This window comes from Clavelina lepadiformis, chromosome 8, assembly GCF_947623445.1.
Source record: "Clavelina lepadiformis chromosome 8, kaClaLepa1.1, whole genome shotgun sequence".
Taxonomy (NCBI): domain Eukaryota; kingdom Metazoa; phylum Chordata; class Ascidiacea; order Aplousobranchia; family Clavelinidae; genus Clavelina; species Clavelina lepadiformis.
The window spans coordinates 19,161,906-19,179,378 of record NC_135247.1 but is presented as its reverse complement, the minus strand read 5'-3'; the positions used below and the strand labels follow the sequence as shown (position 1 = coordinate 19,179,378).

At 44.4% G+C, this 17,473-nt stretch overlaps 2 protein-coding genes and 1 long non-coding RNA gene across 4 annotated transcripts; 2 read left to right on the top strand and 1 right to left on the bottom strand.

Annotated features, from left to right (window-relative positions):
• Positions 1 to 252: 252 nt before the first annotated feature.
• LOC143468573 (uncharacterized) lies at positions 253 to 2,222 on the top strand. The gene is made up of 4 exons (XR_013119002.1): positions 253 to 546; positions 690 to 778; positions 1,686 to 1,825; positions 1,901 to 2,222. It is a non-coding gene; the product is annotated as an uncharacterized LOC143468573 (long non-coding RNA).
• Positions 2,223 to 3,007: 785 nt separating this feature from the next.
• Positions 3,008 to 17,408, top strand: LOC143468469 (uncharacterized). Of its 2 annotated transcripts, none has more exons than XM_076965709.1 (30): positions 3,008 to 3,281; positions 3,541 to 3,743; positions 3,839 to 3,916; positions 4,108 to 4,238; positions 4,337 to 4,505; positions 4,673 to 4,790; positions 4,905 to 5,022; positions 5,091 to 5,256; positions 5,340 to 5,495; positions 5,825 to 5,962; positions 6,139 to 6,259; positions 6,465 to 6,584; positions 6,657 to 6,834; positions 6,909 to 7,102; positions 7,233 to 7,375; positions 7,433 to 7,527; positions 7,593 to 7,646; positions 7,749 to 7,902; positions 7,982 to 8,104; positions 8,270 to 8,390; positions 8,825 to 9,016; positions 14,860 to 15,001; positions 15,084 to 15,232; positions 15,361 to 15,558; positions 15,655 to 15,831; positions 15,901 to 15,986; positions 16,051 to 16,208; positions 16,321 to 16,489; positions 16,553 to 16,711; positions 17,145 to 17,408. In XM_076965709.1, exons 1-30 carry the CDS (start codon positions 3,086 to 3,088, stop codon positions 17,406 to 17,408), a joined length of 4,470 nt encoding a protein of 1,489 aa, XP_076821824.1. In that variant the 5' UTR covers positions 3,008 to 3,085. The 2 variants fall into 2 exon arrangements, with proteins under 2 accessions (XP_076821824.1, XP_076821825.1); XM_076965710.1 differs by having other exon boundaries at positions 17,183 to 17,323.
• On the bottom strand, positions 9,077 to 14,700 carry LOC143468464 (uncharacterized). The gene has a single exon (XM_076965699.1). It carries the CDS (start codon positions 14,683 to 14,685, stop codon positions 9,280 to 9,282), a length of 5,406 nt encoding a protein of 1,801 aa, XP_076821814.1. The 5' UTR covers positions 14,686 to 14,700; the 3' UTR covers positions 9,077 to 9,279.
• Positions 17,409 to 17,473: the final 65 nt, after the last annotated feature.

Here is a 17,473-nt window from a genome sequence, read left to right as displayed (position 1 = left end):
AGCGCTCGAAGCACTCGGCTACCGAACCAATAAGACAAATTTAAAGCGTAAAAGAATCTAAAACTATGACTCTCCATTGACAGTGCATTCCGCATGATGGAGTGTACGCAGTCTTGTGCTTGATAGGCCGCTGATTGGCTTGAAGCGGCGCTTTTTGTGTTAATTGTCGTTAATTGCGTGCGTCAGTGGTTATCTCTGCACTGTAGTGATTCCACAGCAGCTTGGTTGTGCTGCTGAAAGTTTCTCCATTTGGACGTTAGAAAAGAAGTCGTTGTATAAAGTAATCAACTTGTGACATTCCGAGGACTCGTCCAGCAAATCTTCACTGAGGTCACTCGTTATTACTGTGGTCGAGTAACCAATATGGCGCCCAAAGTGGAAGCTGAGGGAATCGAGCAACTGGAAGGGACGGGGTTGAAGGACAGACAAAAGCGTTTAGTGGAGGAATGGTGGAAGTTGGTTGAAGCGAATGTGAACCGATTGTTTGCGCAGCTTCTACTTAAGAAAGAAAGAGAAGGAAAGAAATCATGCCACAGCCGGTAGCAAGTACGAACGCGTTCAATAGTTCAACAGTTCCAACTTTAAGCTTTTAGGCCACCTGGTTATATCAAAAGATATAAATACCAATTTCTTTAATCGCGATGGTGTAAACTACAAAGTAACAATCACTGATTCCCTTTTCTTAACAGGACCATGGGCACCAGCCATTGTTGCGGTTGTCTTGGAACAAACAGAACCTCGACACCATGACTGTCGATGGGATGAAGAGGTTGTTGAGGTTGGTAATTTTGTGCGATTTACTTGTCTGTAAATTGCTCAATCTCATCTTTAAACTATGTGGCCTCGGCACACCCCATACTGAAAGATTAAACAGAAGATGTCGGGCATGCACTTGAATGTGTGTTGTGGGTCAGTATCCCGCCGGTTATTGTATCAGAGGCACGACATCATGGTTGTGTAAGTTGAAGAGAAGAGGGTCAGGAATGGTCTTCGTAGGGCAGACATGTGCAACCAGTGGCCCGCGGGCCGCAGTGCGGCCCGCCAGGTTGTTCCAAGCGGCCCGCGTGGTGCTCAGCAAAATGTTAGAAGTTCATACTAGCCATCACTATTTGATGCAGTTTACATCAAAGCAATGGAAATTTTCGAAATTTTCGCATTTTCGTGTCGTGGACTACATTAAATCTATTTCTTAACTATATAAACTGCATAGGAAAATCGTTTTATGATACTAATTTTTTCTGAAAAAATCATGTGGCCCGCATTGTCATTCAAAATTTTGTATTTGGCCCTCCAGTGAAAAAGGTTGCACATGCCTGTCGTAGGGCGTTGTTCTCGAGGCGTCGTAGCCGTGGCTGGTGGTGAGGGTGAAGCTTTGTTGTAGCTCTGACTATATTAACTAATATGACCATGAACTCAATATTCTAGACCAAAATTATCATCCATTAAAATCGAAACAGCATTAACAAAACTTGCATGACCTATGGCCTATGACCTACCGTGAGTTATGTGAAGGTGGAATCAGTTGTTTTTTGTTTTTAACACTTTTTTCAAATCAAAAATACGTTTGAGTTGTGTGATGTTTTATATGATGTGTTTCTATAGGAGCAGTCAAAGTAGAGCTGCTTTAAATCGTCGTCAGGAACTAACTTTCTCTCCTGCTGGTTCGTATATAACTCATTTTCTAGGCTGGACATCAACCGGATTTTTCGCGATTACCTTGAATAAAAGATCGATGATGTTGATACATGAGGTTGGAGCTATGACGTAGAAACATTTACTAAACACACAACTAGACGCCAACAACCTGGAATAATAAAAACATAAAGTTAGTGCCTGATCGTACGAATATCATCCAGCCGGGGTAGAATATGATGGAATACTCACAACAAACTTTGTTTAGATCAGCCCAATGCATAGTTCGTGTATTTTTACCAAATTCTGCTCAAACATAGCAACGAGTGCATTGTCAATGTCTGCTGCGATGAAGGATGGGATTTGTGCGCCAATCTTATCGAGCAGCATTCAACTCCCAGCTTCAAGTCAGTAACTCTTCCATCCCATGACCAAGCCAGGTGAATGCAATTTAGCCAAAATGCGAACACTCGCATTGGATGATAAATTGCGCATCAACTTGCAAGCAAAAGCTGTTTCTTATTTCCTGTTTCTTATTTAACGTTAAAATTTGGTTGACACGGTTCAGACAACATCAACTTAGTAAATATATAAACACGTCATAAGATGCCGTCCCTGGCATCGAGTTCAGCCCTTGGGCTTTGACAATTTTTCTTGCTTGATGATTTTTCGTGAGCATGTATTTTATTGTGCTATAAATACAACGGTTAGCATCCTAACTTTCACTCCTCACAATTAATGGTGAAAAATAAACAATACAATACAAAAAGAAATATTTTGATGTCTTTAAGATCATTGTTACAGCGTGAAATAAATAAAATTGTTTCCTAGTTTCAGCGTCTTATTCACAACGATTCACGCAGATTTAATTGTTTGATCAGTTCATGTTTTGTTTTTATGCAGCTTATTTTCAACCTTCTATTAATTGCAACAAATTTCCAGCGTAACGTGGTAAAACGTAGATTATTGGCTATTGTACAATGCAAGTTATGTCATTCTTCTTCTTGGTGCAGTTACTGGGTTCCACTGTTGATCAAAATTTATAACTGGGGAAATATTAAATTTTAAGTAGGCCTATAGATGCCGTATGATAGGTTACGGTACTGAAATCGTAATCAACTGCAGAGCTACTAAGCTAGCTCTCTGCTGGAAAGTAAGGTAATTTTCCATGAAAAATCCTGCAATTTTTTGTTTAGGCCTTTGAGCCCTATTATTAAAAACTGAAAATTGGCTTTCATACAACCAATTTTTCTTTGTTTATATAAATTATAGGCTAAATCGTACTATGGACTAGGTTATATCATGATATACAGGTGCATCTTGTGGTTGTGCACTTCTACATTAGACTCAAAACATGAATCAATATAATCTTTGTAAAATATAGGTCATAAGCCTTTACCAGTAGGCCTATAGAAAATGGTTTAACCAATTGGCAGGTTTGTACTAACATTGAATGCTGTTGAAAGAAATTCCAAAGTTCACTCCCAATAGAGATAAAATGGCAAATGAAGAAAGGAGAAATCTTATCCAGTCTCATCTTAACAGTCTGATTGGAGAAAATTCGAAAGAAGAAATTTCCAAACACATCGTTGAATTATTGAGACTTGGGAGGGAAGTTGTCTCACTCCCGGAGAACATCGATAAACAAGGTGCTAGCGATGGTCATTAGAGGCACTGCAATGCTTCGATGTACATTACAGTTTGTTGCACATATAGCCATGGTAGACACTTAACAGTTGAAAATTTATCGCCGGTAAAGTAATATGCACTCAGAAACCTATTTCCAGTATTTGTGATTTTGCAAACAAAATCACCAAAAGCTTGTGAATAATGATAATTTATTATGAATGTGTGCCATGAATTCATGCTTCGCACATCAGTAATAATTAAAATGTTTTGCCTTTAAAGATGTTGTGACACAACTCTACATTATGGGGTGTTCGTTGCAAAGAAACGGAGAGATTAAACTGTCCATCTCAACACTGGATGCCGCCATTGAGATCTGCCGAATCAACTTAGAACAAAAAAAGTCAGATTCGTTGAACACGGACGAAGTGTTATTGATGAAAATGTACTATGAACTGGCTTGTTGCGAGGAATCAGATGGCCAGGTTACATGAAGTTTGTTTAATTCTGACAAAAACTTTTATGCCTTAATATTGAAATAGTCGTCCACATTTTTGATATCTTTTATGTTATTCTGTAGTTAGACAAATGTCTTGACCACTATGAAGCATGCATTGCACTAACATTGTACCACAATGACATAATGTTTGAAAAACAGGTTAGTAATTTATTTAAGTAATTTAGTCTTACTTATTCAGCTGCTGTTCGTTGTTATCAACATAACATTTCCAAGCTGTCAGCTTTTATATATTTGTGAAAACAATATATGTAAATAATATTTAAAAGAAATTTAATTTTGTTTCGATTGACATGAAAACAATCAATTTATATTTTTGTTGCCCAAATAAGGTGCTGATGCGGATGGGGAGTGCGCTCATGCAGAACGAGAGATGTGCGGAGGCCGCATCTGCATACTTGAGGATGACATCACTTCAAGATGACATCATAAAAGCATTGAAGGATGACACTGAGCAGTACAGGTGCTGTCAAGATGAACACTAGCACCATGTGCATTTGGCCAAATCATTTCATACATAACGTGAAGGAAATTGAACTGAAGTGAATCTCTTTTATTCAGATATCATTGGAGCTTGGATTGTGATTGTGAAATCCACCACAATCTGTGCCTCGCTTACATGGCTTTGAGCCTGTACGAGAGAGCCTTGGAAGAAGCTTTCAAATTTAAAGAACTTCTGCAGAGTATTGAGCCTGGCAAGAACATAAAGGGAGTCACTCACATGATGCAGGTTGAATTCATCAAGTTTGCAAAATGTTGTTGTGCTTCAAATGATAAATATTGTTACAAACTTGAAAGTAGGACTGCGCAACATTTTATAGTGCATTGTTTCTCACTGAAACAAACAAGATGTCCTGTTTCATGCAAATGAAGGTCTTTTTGTGTTAATACTATTAGGCAAATTTTCTAATCGGCAAAATCTACGAGTTGCTTGGAGACCGTTCCTCAGCTCTCGTGTACTACCAGGAGTGGTTGACTCAGGTGCACAGCAATGCGTACCTACAAGTCCACCCGGGTTGGTATTAATGCTTGGTCTTACTCCTATGTCTTGCTCATGTTATAACACTGTGGTCATTCCGGTGCATTCTTCGAACTCTAATCGGAAACCCTATGTTAAATTTTATCGCAGATGATAAGCTCTTGGTTGAGCTGGCTTCCGCTTATCAGAACGTGGGAACAACTTTGCTCAACCAGGGAAGGTCAAATGAGTCATTTGCATTCTTCGAAAAAATGATAAAGACGGCCAAGTAAGTTTAATGCATTTTCCAGTTCATTACCATATGTTTAGATCTTCGTGACAACCTGCAATTTACAGCCAACTAAGTGACAAACAGATGGAAGTGGAAGGTCTTCTTCTCCAAGGAGATTCCAAACTTGTTGCCGGAAGAGTTGAGAATGCGCGAGAAATCTTCAAACGAGCTTTGAAATTGGGTCAAAGCATCCCGGGCAACGACTCGCTTGAATGCAAGTGCATGAAGAAGGTGGACCTTTGTGTCGTCATAATCAAAATGCAGTTTTAAGCGAAGTAATCCCAGGAAAAAATTACCGATAGTTCCATGTGCAGGATGCAGAGGCTTATGCGCATGAGGGCAGATACACTCATGCACTGTATCGCTGCGAACGCGCGCTACAACTTGCAAGGAAGGTAGCATCTGATGATGTCATTTTATCACTGGAATGTCAGGTTGCTTTGTACACGCAACACTCAACTTCAGAAAAGGTGAGCAAATTACAATGACAATGTAACATGGGAATAACCAATAAATGGAGCTTACAAACTCTCAAGGATGCTTTTACATCATGTTTTTGGCAATTTTAAAACTCTTATTTCCAAGTACTTTGAGTGCAACAAGTGTCAATATTTACCTTTGCATTTAAACTATTTTTGGGTCCAAATTTTTGATTTTTATTTTCAAAATATGCTGATCATAATACAGAACACAAATGAATTATATGATTTAGTGGTTGGATATCGATAGTTTGCGGTAAAACTCAAATTTTTACAAATGCGATGTCTCATGTTGCTCACAGTTGTATTCATACATCTAGGAGTTGTCGGCTGCTGTGAAGTTTTTAAGGCGCCACATCAGTGAGGAAGAGCAGGTTCTGTACTTGCTCAGGTCTGAGGATGTCTCTGCACTTAATGAGAAGGAAAAATACCTTTGCGAGAGCTACAAAGCTATTCAGGTGCATTCTTCAATTACAATGCTTATTGTGACCTCATTCAGTCAGTTGAAAACTTGACATTGTATCTCAAGTCCCTTATTAAGTTGGAATATTTTACCAAGTACAAGTTACATTAGAAAGGTTATTTATGGTGATTGTCAGATATTAAAATGACAATTTATCTGGCTGTGCCTCAGGTCATTTTACATCGACTCGGTGAAAATTTACTTTCTTTTGCGTTCGGGGAGTGTTGGAAGCGAAGAGAGATGCTCCAGGCAAGAAAAAAACTTCCTCAAATTCCATCGATGGAACACAAAGGTATCGACAAATAACCTTGTAGTGCGTGACAACTAAGTATGTTTACAACAATAAACTTTTCGGCTAAACAATAACTGAGTACAACAATAAAACTAGCACACCATGCATCAGATGAGGTGGTGTCCTGTATTGACTTCACATGCTTGTGTATGGAATGAGTTATGAGTTTGCTCAGTCCTCACTTAATTTTGTTTTCCTTGTTTAGGTTTTTCAGGCGTTGACAAAGAGTTTGAGTCCAGTGATTATATATCTATCATGCAAGTCGACAACATTTTGTCTCCTGGTTATGATCTCACAATCGTTGTCTATTCAACCTGCCAACAAGGTTTGCTTCTAATCCACATTTCTCATTTCTTTCCAAGGTTGCCGTTTGATATTTTCTGTTTTCTTGTCAAAGGTTTTCTTGCGCACGTGCTGAGAAAAGGCCAGGTAACCTGTAGTTACCTATTGTCTGATCATGTGGTCGATCCAACAAAGGTCATTGACACCGTGCAAGAGTTGACTGACCTGATAAGAGATGAAAGGAAAGATGATCCAGCCAGCAACCTCACCAATATATACAACACAGAGAGCAGGTGAGAGAAGCTTGAAAGCACCATCCACTGATTGACCGGATCAATAACGAACAAACTTTGATGGTTTGTGACAGGTCATTGCCAACTTTGACCCAGAAATCTCCAATCAAATTACCAATCAGCAGACAGCCCACTGCTCACATGGGAGGCGGCGACACAGGATCTCCTCCTGACAAGACCACAAGTCCCAGTGAGTTCAACAAATCTCTCGCTTTGAAAGGAATCCTCATCCCGGTCGAAGGAGGCTCGATGGTAAAGGCTGGAACAGGTACAGAAGCCCCAGTGGTTTTCAAAACATTTTCCAAGGTTCATTTTTGTGAGTAAGATTTGAAAGTATCTTTGTCAATCTGGAAGGTATAAGTTCACACAAGGTCAAAGTTATGTTGTTTCTATTGTAGTAGCTGCAAATCCAGCGGAAGGACCGGTGACAAACCCATACACGAAGCTTCACGCCATCCTCCTTGGACCACTGGCTGTGGCTTTAAATCAGCTCAAACCTGGTTCCAGCATCTGCTTCGTGCCAGATGGAGTGCTTTGGAAGGTACCTGGATTGCTTTAATGGAAAAAATGACAATTTCAAACGTCACATCCTATCTAGATTCCGTTCGATCAATTGGTTGGTTCCACTGGCAGGCCACTTGGGGAAGATTTTAACATTATGACGTCACCCTCCATCATGGCGCTTGCAAACTAGTACGTAGAAGCATAGGTTAGTATTCTAGAAAAGATTTTTGAACTTTTATATCGTTTTTTTGCAGCCAACGAGAAAGAGAAACGATGAATTTTGATGGAAATTCCAAATCTACCATCAGGTAATAGGTTGTAGGAGCAAATGTGAAGTTGTTGACCAGACTTGTCAGCAACATGCATTTGTGCTTTTGTCAATGTGCTTTGTGTGAACTTTTCATTTTAAGGACATCGGAACTGATGAAGACCTACGCACACGAATACGACCTGGCCTCCCTGCAGAAGGCAGGGTTAGAGGGAGAGATCAGTGGCCTGGTGTCTGCCACATCGACAGGAACAAACGTTTTAACCGCACGAAGATACTTCACACCATACAGACAGGTGCTGCCTTAAACGCTGACAGTTTTTACAACACTGCATACACCTCGTTTCATGTTTTCTGCTTTCACTGCTTCTGCAGGTTGAGATTCCACGTCATGCTTGCGTCATAGGCAGCCCCAGCATGACAAATTCACTCAAGTTAAACGGCGAGGTTTGGAGTCCAAAGCGTCAGCTCTCAGAAGCACAAGAAGAATGCAGGAAGGTTCGGGAATTATTCGCCTGATGGAGTTCTGTTCAATAACCAGATCGTCCAACAACTGTATTTTCTTAAAAGTTTATTTCACTTAGCACTCGACTTGCTAATAGCGATATTCCACCAAAAAGTTTCATGAAGAATTTCCTAAAAATTTCATGGTTTGTGGCACAGGTGGCCGAATACTTGGACTGCCGGCCCATTATCGGAGTGAAAGCTACGAAGAAGAAATTCCTGTCAGAGCTCCGCTGCTCAAACTTGATGCACATTGCAACGTATGCTGATATGGAGAAAGGTGGCTTTCATTAAGAGCAAATGCACACTTGTGCCAACTCGGACAGTTTTCATAGCTATATGAATGTTGTTAGCTTATTTTTAAATTTAAAAAAATGGTAGCCCTGCCTGGATTTGTGGATTACACTGCGCTTAAAGCTGATCTACGCTTATACAGGCATAGCTGGAATAACATGAAAGTTAAAATGACCAAGCCTTAAATTTGCTTATTCTCCGCCTTTGCAACTTTTCTACAAAGTCCGTACTGGTTCAAGTGACGTGTTCCTCATTATGCGAGCTTTAAATTTTCATAGAAAGCGATTTGTAGAATTCGAAAGTGTGCAGCTGGATTCGAATCCTTTGAGATTTGATTTTTAAAGATTTTACTTTGGGCATCCTCATCCCAGCTGCATCAACTAAAGTTGTGTCGCGTTAAACTAACTATCCCCTGTTCAGGTTTACTCGCCTTTTGCCCGGACCAATTCCCGCAAGAGCGCCCTCCAGTGTCTATGGAACGTTACATCATCACCGAGGAAGACCTGGTCCTATGCGAGCCATTCAACGTGCAGCTGGCCATTCTATCATCAGGCCAGCAATGGCAGAGTATCGGCGAAACAGGAAGACTGGCAAATGTCCTATTGAACGCAGGTTTGTACCGATCAAGCCAACCTTATACGAATCGTATAAAGCGATATAAGCCCGTAATGCTTTTCGTAGTTGTTTAATAATGCATGCGGTATACATCACATTTGCAACACACGGAATTAAAACAATGGGCTAAATTCGTCAGCACTCACTCAGGTCGATGTTAAGAGAGTTACCCTCAAATAAACAATAAATTTAACCAGCAACGTTCAGTCAACAGCGATATTCCGCGTGAACTGCAGACCAGTGTTAACCAGCATAAAGTCTCATGCTACAACCAGCAAAGCAATCACCAACAATGCAAATTTTTTTGTCCCATCAATGCTGTTCGCGCTGTTACCCACTCTTTCTGTATATACTGACAGAAGTTGCGTCACTTCACTTTGATCGACGTCACCTGTGACGTAAGAAGCTTTACAAGCTTTTTTTTGTGACGTAGTCGTGTCATCACAAGGTTGCGTTTCAGTCGAGTGACCGGCGCAATGATTTCTCTTCTCTTTGCGGTCGTGGCTTATTTCTTTAAAGGCCCGTGTCAGACAGACACGAGATCTCGTTTTAACGATGCGACAAGATCCACAAGGAGTCCACTGGTTCCAAGCGGTCCACTGTGGCACCTGGTTGATCATGTCCTTGCAGGTGCTCATAGTTATGCGCCATCCTGCGCCATTGCAGGGTGGAAACAAACAGGTGCGCTTCTGGAAACCAACGTTTGCCGCGGTACACTGGGACCGGGCCCACTGATGCCAGGTTCCCTGGTAAGATGGTTTGCAGAGGCCCCACTCTTGCGGGTGATCGTCGACATTTGAAAGGGTCCCACACCACCGATGGTCGTTTGAATTTCTCTCTGGATGACGTTGATAGGGGTATGGGGCCGTCGTGCATTCAAAATAACTGACCCCCTTCGACACAAAGGGAAACACGCAGGGAAGTTCCCGGGGTCTGAGAACTTTTTCCTCTTGAAGATTATTGTGAGTGAGAGCCATGACCGGTCCCACTATCGAGTCTGGACAAGGGAAGATCGGGCATTGCATGTTGAGCAAGCCTCCTTCGCTCTCATTCCTCAGCACTGGGCAAAATGGTCTGGGTTGTCCTGAATCGACACTGTTTTGGCATAATGTGACTGCCTGTGGAATGGGGAATCTAAAACATTGGTAGGGGGTGTTACCGGGTGGTGGCGCTTTATATTCGACACCCTTTGTTCGGACATCGTAGCATGTCCTCGTCTTATCACACTTCTGCGTTGCGCAATGACCTTCCACTTTCGTCGACGGCCCAAAGCATGGTTGGTACCTGCAATGCCGGATGTACACTTGCTCCGGGGCGCCACACGGTTGCGGGCATTTCGCCTTTTCCCAACCACTCCAAATTCCCACAGCATGAGTCGAGCAACGCCCGAACTTTGATTCAGACAGCACGTCGTGCTCGCCCACCTCATGCCCGCAGTAGGCACCGTGTCCAGCTGGGAATGGCTGGCAGCCGTACTTGAGCTTACCCTTGACTTTGAATGGAAAATGGCAGAGACCTCTGTTTGATTTGACTGGACCGATGATGGCCACTCTGTCCAAGCCTCGAATGCAGTTGGGAATGTCACAAGCCTCTAGGATCGTTCTGCCGGATGAGATGGCGAAGCACACTGGGCTGGCGTAATGATCAGGTGATATATTTCTGCAATATGAATGCTTTCGATCACCCAACACGTCGAGGCGAAGATAGTTACGTCCGTCTAATACGGACAGTGTGGACCAGTCTCTACATGATGTCTCTGTCCCCTCAAACCAGTTCTTTGTTCCATTGTAATTGATTCCGTCTCCTTCAATGCATTCTTTGCAAGGTTGGGTGTTGCAGGACCCTACGTTCTTCTCCCTCGGCTCCACATTGCAATCGCCGACTCTGCACCTGCGGTAATACCGGAGCTGCCCACCCCCGCACTGCTTGCTGCATCGCGTTGGCCCGGGGTACAGCGCCCATGACGTAACGAACCTATCGTTCTCCGGCCAATCAGGACGGACGGAGGGGCACTGACCCCAGTGCTTGTCATCAGGGTTTTCCGGGTTCTGTTCAATTCCAGCCACAGTGGAACAAAATGTGGAGCCACCACTGCCATACGGCGTACACGTCTCGCGCCAAACACCGTTAAGTTTGAAGGGGAAGTGACAGGCTCGGTCTATCACAGGGCCGGCAATGGTTCTAACTTCTCCTTCGTGGCTGGGGCATCTAGGAATGTCGCAATATTCCCACGTTCCTCGTTCAACATCAATGTAGCACCACGGCCCGCGTCGGGTTCCAAGCGGGCTCGGATTCCTGCACAGTTTGCTTGTCAGGTCTATGCCCGATTTTCCTGAGTAGTGAGAATGACCCTGACGAGGCATCAGCCGCCACCCTTTACACTTGGTGATCAATGTCGTGCCCACGTAGTTGATTCCTTCACCAATAGAGCAGTCGATGTTCTCCCGGAGCACTTTCTTGAAGTTGCACGGGTGGATGTTGCAACTTCCCTCCGTTTTAAACTTGCTGCCCACGCAGTCACGAAACAGACATTCTCGCACGTAAACAACTTTCCCCCCTCCGCACATTTTGCTGCAGGACTTCGTTTTCTTCCAAGCTGTCCACCTGCCTCTGAACGAAAGTGGACAGAGACCAATCGTCATGTTGTCATCGTTCTGTGGCTCCTTGACCACCGGACAGAAGTAGGGGGAGTGTGTGGTCAGCTTGAAGCATGAAGAAAACCACATATCCTTGTATCGATACGGGAAGTGGCAGGGTGCAGCGGTATCGTTAAACCCGGGCAAAGGCACCGTGAAGGGAATTGTGGTTAAGTGATCAACGGCACAGTAGGTTATGTCACAATATGATCTGCGCAAGTCTGTTGAAGTGAAACACCAAGGAAGCGGTGATAGGCCGCCAGGGTTTCTGCAAAAAGACTCGGTCAATTCGGGGTAGTTGGCTGTTATAAAGCGGGTTTGGTCTGCGTTAAACTGTGACCATCGCAAGCACTTGGAACCTTCATAAGCGCTGTTCACGTCACCACGATAATCTGCCCCGTTGCCGATCAGACACTCCCTGCATGGCTGCGTGTTGCAAGCTTCAGATCGATCGTGCTCGTTGCTCGCACTTCCACTACAAGGAAGGTGAAGGCACCGGCGCCGGAGAACGATCCTTCCTCCGCCGCATGCAGCGCTACAATGACCCGATGAAGACCACGGCGACCAGGTTCCTCGTGTTAGGGTCGGGCAGATCAGGTATGTGGCTTCCAGCAGTCCATACTTGAGTTTATCTTTAAACGTGCCGTCATAGATGCTTTTTGATTCGTTAGCGCAATAACGCTTGCTATTGGACGTTGGTTTGTTCTGAGGATCGAAGAGAGCACAAGTGGTGTGCCATTTGTCATCTGCAGCACGAAAGGGAAAAACGCACGGCCGTTTGATTTGGTTTGTGCCAATCTGGTTGCGTAGACCAAATATTTCCGCTTCTTTAGTGGGGCATCTTGGCACGTCACAGTATTCCCATCGAAACGACTCCCCGTCTGTCGTAACTGAGTCGATATAACACCATGGAGCGTTGTATACGTCCGGGTTGGGGTTACGACAGTGATTACCAGCAAGCCTGGTCATCCCGTCCGGTAACCTGTTATTTCGAAAGGTGATTGTTTGTCGAGATTGATCGCTCCAATTCAAGCAAGTCCTTCCTTGTATGGTGGTGCTGACATTCCCGCTGTACAGAATTCCCGACCCGCTGTAACATTCACTCAGTCCTGGTTGCTTCCAAGTGCACGGAAAACTGTTGCACGGTTTACTTCGATCAATTTTCACTGCTCTGCCCTGGCACGGTGCCAGATAACATCTCCGGAACCAAACCTGGAACCCGCCGTTACACACATGGTTGCACTCGCCCGCGTATTTCCACTCGGACCACTTCCCTCTGTAGTGAGAGGGGCAGTATCTCTGCTTGTGTAGGCTCACTCCGCACTTTTCTCTGCCAGGCTGAGATTCGTCTAGAAGCATGCAGGTGTCCAGCCACTCTGTCTTGTAGAAGTATGGCAGCATGCAAGGTAGATCGCTGTTGTCACTATCATCTACATCTGTGGGTATGGTGTAAGATATGATCGACCGGGATAGATCTGTACCGCACTTTGGTATATCGCAATACATCCTGGAAGGCAAATCTGCCGTGGCTCGATAGCAATAAGGTCTTTGTAGTTTGCCGCCAGGGTTGCGGCAGTAATTCAGTTCAAGTTCGGAGTAGTCGCTTGCATGAAGGCCGATGTGAACATGCGTTGACTGGTCGTTCCAGTGCTGGCAAACACTTCCGTCGTTCGCAACATTCTTCCGCCCTCTGTAGCCTTGACCATTTCCTGTATAACAGATCGGGCACGGCTCCGTGTTGCAGCTTTCACCGACTTTTTCTTTTGGTCCGATGCATAGGGTGGGGTAATTGGGACACGTCCTCTCCAGGGTGAGTCGTCCGCCCCCGCAGCTTCGGCTGCACGAGCGATGATCGCCTCCGACGGGCGACCAACTCGACCAAACCGCTCTGGTCTGGTTTGAGCAGTAGCCCCATTTCTGGTGTACATCGAAGTTGTGTGTGAGTGAACACCAGCGTTGCTGCCTCCGTTTATCGCTGATGCAGCTTTGACGTTTGCGCCCGTCTGCGATGTACGGGAATTTACAAACTCCAACGGTTTGCTCGTGTAGGTATTGCATCACCCCGAAGGCCGGAAACTGATCAGAATGTCCACCTATAGTCAGTGTCTTCTCGCCAACGCACTTGTCTACGTTGCAGACTCGGTCCCCCTCTCGGACCACGGTTTCACCCTGGCACGGTGGGAACAAACACTTCCGCTTCCGGTAAACATTTCCCATCCCGCAGGTCTTGTCACACATGGGTTCACCCAACCACTTGGACCAGGTGCCTCGCTTGTGCCCGGGGCATACCCCAAACTTGTTCCTGTGTTGGTCGAGGTTGCGCACCGTCGCGCAAATATCTTTCCCGTCCAACTTGACACAATTCCAAAATTCTTCGCCGCGAAAAATGAACGGAAAAACGCAAGCTTCCCCAACCACCTCTCCCCCGCTTGTCGTCACAATATACGGTTTTGACGTCACACTTGATGATCCAGCGTCGCAGATACAACGGATGCTATCGTCGCTTATTACGTCATGAATAATCCACTTTGAGTTCCAGCGTTTTTCCGACAAAGTGCTGCCAGCAAGACGCATTACAGGTTTGCCCCCAGTAACTTCGCGCCCGCTACTAACATCAAGGCTGTGTTCCAGCAAGTAGTAGCTGCCATGAATAGGCTTGTCTAAAGCTAAATTACAAAATGAGTCGCATTTCCACTGCTGATAATGACTGTCAGAGTCGCAAGGCTGCAACTGCAACTTGCCAATTCCATCGCCTCTTTCCGCAGCAGCCAAACAGCGATCGTGCTTGAGATTTTTCAGTAATCCTCCTTTCAGTTTCAGCCATCGCCAAGCTGTGTTATTTAGATTGCAGTCAGTAGTCAGAACCGGTATATAAACTGCTTTTTTGTTCTGAATTTGTCTTGCTACGCTTAAACACAAACCACTTCTTGACGAAAGGTAGCGATAGATGAGAAACTTTTCATTTTCCCTATTACATTGAGTTTGCAAAATGGCAATTGCAAGCAAAAACACCAACCTGACAACCAACATCTTTCAGCATAGCTATATGTCGTCTGTTGTTAAAGTTTCGTTGCTAGGCATAATTGTCAAGCTAAAATAAACGCGAATGTGACGTCATAAGCACAATGAAACACACGAATTTACTGTGTTAAAAATTTATTTTTAGGCCAGGTTGGTTAGCTGATCAACATAAATTTTTTACAGGTGTCCAGTGCGTGATATATTGTCTGTGGCCAGTGCCAGACGTCGTGCTGCGTTCTTTCTATCATCACCTTTATTTAAATTTGCAAACATCGTGCCAGGTGTCGAGAGCTGTCTTCAACGCAAAGCAAGCTCTCAAGTCAAGGTGGGCCTCCTTGCCATTCCAGTCATTTTGCTTTTATGAAAAGTGTTGCAAGGCTTGTGCAGTTTGTGACGTTATTTATCAGGCACCCGGATGCCGCATTGTGGAATGCGTTTGTGGCGATCGGTAGTGACGTCACGATCGATATATCAAAGATTCGAGCGGCCGAGTTACAAAGAAGTATCTCCGAGAGTGAACCTGGCTGCCTGAACCTGCCACCTTTAGTGGAGAGCGGTACAATTAGAAATCATATTATGCGGTTATTCTTATTTGTTTAATACATAACAAAACGAATTTGTACAACACGACCCACAATTTTCAAACGAAATTAAATTTAAAACTTAAACCTCGCCTCTGTTTAGGTGATTCCCCCGAACAGTGTTTTTGCAAACTTCAAGGTCATTTATCACGGTTGAGTGGTAATCTCGACGTCACGCGCGACAGTGACGTCATTTCTTTTTTCCTGGGACTAGTGGAGGAAGCGACTGACCGACTGACGCGAGACGAAAACTTCGATAAACCGATTGTGGTGTTGCCGGAAGCAGTGGCAGATATTAAAGGTAGTGACGCGCGGTATTACGCGATGCTGGGAATCGTAAATAATTGTTCCTGTTAAAACCCCAGTTTCTTTTTAACCACGTCAAGCTCATGTTCAGGCTCTCTTGGTCTACTTTACTTCCTGGGGTTCGACTTCCAGTCCATCGATGTCTCATCCCTTCCTGCTCCAGCGCGGAGATCTTACAAGGGCAAGCATGTCCGGATGGTAATCTTTCCTCATTGGAATCAGGATGACCTTCTACTTCCCACTCATCAAGCCTTGACCGGTCTTCATGGTGAGCAGAGATTTCACTAACTTGGTCCTCCCCACAGAAGTCCTTTCTTCTATAATTGCCTCGTTGTAGATCTCTTCGCAAGAGAAGAGTGTCTTCGCGCGATCGCGTTGATGCTTCCGCTTCCTCAACATCTTCTTTGCCGACTCATTGACTTGGTCAGTCCAGCGACATCATATAATTAGCTCAAACACATCACATAATTCAATGCTTTCTCCACAGCTCTCCATCATACACCACACGCCAGAGGTTCAGTTACGCACGACTGACGTAGGTGCACGCACGCTTTGGGCCATGCGAGACGTGCGTCGTTTCTTACGCACGATCGGCGTCATCCAAGTGAGAAATCTTTTGATCTTCTGCAGGAACGTCGAGGCCAGGTAAGTTGTATGAGAACTTAGTTTGATAGTTGGTGAAATAACTTTGACTAAAATTTGTTCATTTTTTGCTGAAACTCTCAAAATTATCCGATCTACATATCTTCCTCCGCAGGTCCCTGGTGGTGGGAGCCCTCCACATGCTCCTTGCTCTCTGCTTGTACCGGGAGAGCAACGTCCTGGAGCAGCTGGATGTTGAATCGCTCGGAAATCTTCCCCGCGCTGATGAGGAGGTGAAGAAAGAGTTCAAGTCTATTGATGCGGTGCTCATGCCCAGGAACGAGGTGACTCAGCTCGAATCCCACAACAATTAGGCTTTGTTATTAAACTATGACGTCATATTCTAGGTATTAATGCGGTCGTCATGGATGAGCGACGACCGTTACGTTAAGGAAAAAGACGAAAGACTATTTCTGGCCAATCAGATCGCTGATTTGTCGGAGCGCTATTCCCGAGCTCTCGTGCACGCCAAGTGGTGGCATCGTGATGTCAAAGTCCCGCAACAAGTGAGAGAAGCGTCTTATTATGACGTAATAAAAGGAGAGCTAAATTTTTTGCTGCTTGGTCTATGGCAGGGGTCGGCAACCTTTTGCACTTAAAGAGCCATTTTAACCGATATTCCACAAAATAAAAATCACTGGGAGCCGCAAAACTATTTTCACAATAAAACGAAAACGACACTCTGTAACAAAACTGTCTTGTGTCGCATTTATAAAAGCAGTTAATTCAGTAAGATTTAATTAATGTGATTACTATAATGTGCTCAGTGAGATAAAGACGCGAGTGTTCTTCTGTTTGTTTCTACTGTAGCAATAAAATTAATAAGAGCCGCATCAGAAGGATGAAAGAGCCGCATGCGGCTCCGGAGCCGCAGGTTGCCGACCCCTGGTCTATGGTGAATTGCAAATAGCTTAACTGAGCCTGGCTCTTTCATACTAGGCCGCTAACAGCTTCACATCTGCCATTGACGGTTCTAGGACGGATGAGGGGAAAGTTCTGAAAGTCAAGGTAAAATCTGGAGCGACACCTAGTAGCAACAGGACGGTCCTGGAAGGCGGGGAAAGACCTGACAAAAGTTTATTTGAAGTTTTAAAGCGTCGTGAAGAAGCCGGACACATTCTGTATCGTCGCTGCGTCGATTTAGAACGTCGTCGCGCGACTGCTCTGCGCTCATGCTATTTACCTTATACTCATTCGGAATAGATTCCTGGTGCTATGCAAAGAGACTCGACACTAACTACCCAGAACGTGTTATGGCGTCGATCACT

Excerpts from the sequence above, each read along its gene's own strand:
- LOC143468469 (XM_076965709.1), top strand. The coding sequence starts at position 3,086 with ATGCTGTTGAAAGAAATTCCAAAGTTCACTCCCAATAGAGATAAAATG. Across the intron at positions 5,496-5,824 it reads AACACTCAACTTCAGAAAAG|GAGTTGTCGGCTGCTGTGAA; the intron begins GTGAGCAAATTA and ends TCATACATCTAG. Across the intron at positions 9,017-14,859 it reads AAATGTCCTATTGAACGCAG|GTGTCCAGTGCGTGATATAT; the intron begins GTTTGTACCGAT and ends AATTTTTTACAG.
- LOC143468464 (XM_076965699.1), bottom strand. The coding sequence starts at position 14,685 with ATGTTGGTTGTCAGGTTGGTGTTTTTGCTTGCAATTGCCATTTTGCAA.